Genomic DNA, 4,219 nt, shown 5'->3' with positions numbered 1-4,219 from the left:
TGCGGTGGCCGGGAGCGGCCACTGCACTCCAGTCTGGGCGACAGAGTGAGACTCCCACTCAAAAAAAGAAAACTGTCTCTTATGCCGGTCCGGTTCCTAGCACTTGTGCAGGGCTCAGCCAGTCAGGTCGGCCCACTCTTTCGGCCTCAGCCAAGGACTGCCTGTCAGCCTCGTCTTTGCCACCACAGGGCCTCCAGCTGTCAGGACCAGGAGGCCTGGCACCCAGGGATGATTAGATAGGTGTCTGGGGGTGAGCCCAGAGCCCCGGGGATCTCCACCCCACACCACAGGGTGACAGGGCTGCCAGGGAGCACGGATGAATCCCAACTGCCTTTACTGCCCCCCCACCACCCGATGGTTTCCTTAACCAGGTTGCTGAGTTCTTGTGGACGCTTCAAAACCACAAACACCTGGCAGTTCCTGCCGCTAAAAGAAGTGGCATGAATCGCCCACATTGAGAGCCTTCTGTGTGCTTGCGTCCGGCAGAGGGCCTGTTCAGGGTCAGAAGGCCACTGACCACGGGAAAGAACGAGCCAGGCCACGCAACACTAAACCGATGTCCCTGAGAAGAGCTTGCCTTTGTAAGAGACACGAAAATGTCAACGCCAGATTTCTTAATTCACGGTCACCTAAAACAGGGTTCTGTATTTGTGAGGCATAGCTCAAGAATACTCATCTGTGGCAGCGAGCTACGCTAAGGGGGGGACAGGGAGGGAAAGAGGGGAACCGAGGTGGGCAAAAAGGAAGGGAAGGTGAGAGGCACCCAGATGGGGAGGGATGGAGAGCTCTTGGGACCCGGGAGAGAGAGCTACGGAGAGGTGAGGGAAGGAGGCGGGAGGGAGGACCAGCAGAGGTCACGGACTCCTAGAGATCCCAGAGGGGTTGCCAGTTCTCTGTTCCAAGCCTTGGCACTCACCCAACGCACCTCAGGCAAGAACCCTCTGGGCTAGGCACCAGGACCAGGCGCTAGAATGTGGCAAGACACGAGACAGGCCGGCCCCTTCCCCAGAAAGCCCACCGCCCAGCAAGGAGGACAGACGTCACACAGAGATGCTCACATAATCACTCACCCCAGCGACGAGTTCTCTGAAGGAGGCCAGGGCTGGGAGAGCGGCTCTCGGGGACCAGCCTCCCCTGAGGGGTCTGGGTCAAGACACTGCAGCGAGGCTTAGGGGAAGTGGTGAGGAGGAAGGATGCGGAAGCAGGAAGGGGTGTGGCCCTGGAGGCCAGAGAATGCCCTCGTCCCGGGAGGCTGGAGGAGGCAGGCCTCCCCCAGGGCCTCTAGTTGAGGCTGGGAAGGGAGCCCAGGAAGGGCGAGGCGGAGCCTGGGGACTGCTGCATGGGGTGGTGGGTGGCCTTTCTGTAAAGGGAGGGGAGGATGAGGCCTCCAGGGTCTGCGAGGCCTCACTGCTAGGGGTCTCGGAGACTCTGGAGGGTGGGGGCAGAGGCCAGGTGCAGAGAGCTGACGGGTGGGGGCAGATGGAGGCTGTGAGGAGTCTTCAGGGAGTGAAAGGCAGGTGAGGACTGGCAGCATCTGAGCAGGGGACCGCTTTCAAGATGGAGCAGCCCAAGAGGAAGGCAGAGGCACGGGGCTGGCCGAGCTCCCCTCCCTGTCCCACGGGCCGGTGTGGGGTTCCTCCGGCCCTGGGGTGAGGTTGGCATGGCATGGAGTGCCTGTGTGCAGATTTGCCGGGCATCTCACCTAGACACTCATCCCAGGCCAATCCTGTCCCCCTCACCCCCGGCATCTGCGCCCAGACCGGCAAAGGTCACCCCTGAGCATGGGTCACACAGCCCGTCCCCTTCCCTGGCGCCCATCTCTGGGCGAGGCAGGAGAGCCTGCTGGGGCCCGGGGCAGCTTCTGAAAGAAGGCCAGGCTAGGCTTTCAGAGAAGCCGCCGCTCCTTTCTGTGGCCCTGGGACTCAGGGAGGACCGGGGAGGTGAATCTTCATGGGCGGCAGAGACCTTCGAAATCTGTGCCCAGGACAGAGAAAGACAAGACTGCGGGCCAAGGGGAGAGGCAGAGAGAGGGAGGATGGAACACCTTCTGTGCGCGCAGTGGCTTTCGAGGTCCCGTCCCAGAAACACAGCTAAGGCATCCCAATGTGAGAAGCATGGGGTGGAGGAGGTGGGAAGCCGGAAAGCTCCCACCGCGTCCCTGAGCACCGTCTCCATCCGGTATGAAGCAGTCCCACTAGCGCTGAAGGTCGCGTGATGAGATGACAGCCGTTGGCGCTAGGAGGAACGGACGCCGGAAGGGTCAGTGCGAAAGCGAGACCTGAGACTCGGAGGAAACGGTGCTCTCCCCCGCCCCTAGCCCCTCCGGAATCAGGCAGGCTTCATCTGCCATGAACCCGGTGGGTCAGACGAGCACTTGCAATGGGGGGCGCTCCTTGAGACCTGCTAGTATTCAGCTCTCTCAAGGAGAGCCCCCCACGAGGGGAGCGGAACGCTTCGAGTGGCCAGTGGCGCCATATTGGTCGCTTAAAGTGGATTGCGGTGTGAGTCTCTACACCACGGGGAGGGTCTCCGCCACAGGTCAGGGCTTTCCCCCAGAGAGCCAGGTGTCCGCCCACGGCAGGCCTTCGGCACACACCGGCCCCTGGCTCCTGACCCTGACCTCTCCCTCCGCAGTGAACGGGAAGGCCACGGTCACCATCGAGAGCTGCGCCCCGACGCTGTTCATGTTCATGCTCAACGGCAAGCAGGAGCACGGGCTGCTGAGTCTCCGGAAGAACGGGATGAAGCTGGAGCTCTACCCGCCCACCGCGGGCACCCACAAGCTGCAGATCTTCGCCAAGGGCGGCTCCGACATCTACAGCTCGGTGCTGGAGTACACGATCGTGTGCAACTACGTGGACACGGGCGTCCGGCTGCCGGCCGAGCTCCACCAGCCCGTGGGCCCCAGCTGGTTCTCGGAGCAGATGGGCATCGTGAAGCCCTCCCACCCCGACCCCATCATCCACACCCGGGACGGGCGCTGCTCCGTCAGCTTCGGCGTGGAGGAGGGCGTCAGCGTCCTGGCCTCCCTGCACGGCGACGACGGCCCCGTCACCGAGGAGACCCAGCGGCGCCACATCTTCCAGCTGCAGCGGGAGAAGCGGGCCGAGCTGAAGGTGCAGCTGCCCCGGGCCGGCAAGTTCGCGCTCAAGATCTTCGTCAAGAAGAGGCAGGAGCCGGGGAACTATGTCTTCGTCTTCAACTACCTGCTGTGCTGCGCCAACGCCAAGGTGAACTGGCCCATGTTCCCCGAGAGCTTCGGCAACTGGGGGCAGGACAACGAACTGCTGGAGCCGCTGTCGGGCGTGCTTCCCGCCAACCGGAACGTCCCGTTCAAGCTGAAGCTGCACGGCATGGCCAAGGTCCTGGTGAAGGGCCAGGACACGTGGCCCCTGACCCTGAGCCCCGAAGGCTACTGGGAGGGCAGCTGCAGCACGGCCGGCTGCCAGGAGGTCTACGTCATGGTGCTGGAGAACGCCAACCACAACTTCTACTCGTACATCCTGAAGTACAAGGTGAACGCCCAGTGAGGCCAGGGCCCCGGCCGCGCCCTCCCGGAGGGCCCCGGGGACGTGCAGAGAGCCTGGACGCCACCGAGTCTGCATGAAGTCCCTCCCAGGCCTCCGCCTCGGTCTCCCTCCTTTGCCGCGGGAGCGGCGATCTTTGTGTTCCGAAGACGTCCCTCGGCCGTGGCCGAGGCCCAGGGGACAGAGGCCAAGGTTCTTTAGAAGAAAACGGTGCTATGTAAATCCAAGGTATTGTAAACTGTACAGCAGTGCCCAGACGCCCCTCCCGTATCATTGCTGTCGTCGTCATTGTTCTAGGTCGATGTGGGGAAGCGAGCGTGTGCCCAGGCTGAAGGCTCTCCATGCGACGCCTGGAGAGTCCGCCTCCATGCCCAAGAGAGACGGGACTTGCAAGTGGAGTCATCCTTGAACCAGCGGCCTCTCGGTGCTCCTCGCGGCTCCGGGCCCCCCGGGAGGGTTGGACCAGTGCCCTCTCCCAGCCTGACCGCCCACCTCATTCCTGCTGCCTGTTCATGAGCTACTTGCTCTCAAGAGCCCTAGGGAGACGGTGCAGAGAGGAGGCTGCCCGACCCACAGCTGGCCGGAGGCTGATGGCCCTACCACAGGCCCCAGGTGTAGCCGGGAATGTGTCAGCCGGAAAGCTGCGGGGAGACTCCGAAGCAAAGAGCAACCAGTGCCGCCCCCCCCCCCCC

The 4,219-nt window shown here is 63.1% G+C and overlaps 1 protein-coding gene across 1 annotated transcript in view; it reads left to right on the top strand.

Annotated features, from left to right (window-relative positions):
• KY (kyphoscoliosis peptidase) overlaps window positions 1-3,530 on the top strand; it is a 50,254-nt gene extending 46,724 nt beyond the window's left edge. Inside the window, exon 11 of the mRNA XM_021707687.1 lies at window positions 2,635-3,530. Coding sequence (XP_021563362.1) covers window positions 2,635-3,530 — 896 coding nt within the window. The remainder of the gene's footprint in view (window positions 1-2,634) is intronic.
• The last annotated feature ends 689 nt before the right edge of the window (window positions 3,531-4,219 follow it).

The sequence above is a fragment of the Carlito syrichta genome, unplaced genomic scaffold, assembly GCF_000164805.1.
Source record: "Carlito syrichta isolate Samal-C Ts95f unplaced genomic scaffold, Tarsius_syrichta-2.0.1 Scaffold123386, whole genome shotgun sequence".
In the NCBI taxonomy this organism is placed as follows: Eukaryota; Metazoa; Chordata; class Mammalia; order Primates; family Tarsiidae; genus Carlito; species Carlito syrichta.
Note: the sequence above shows the minus strand (reverse complement) of the source record. Positions and strands in the feature narration are given on the sequence as shown.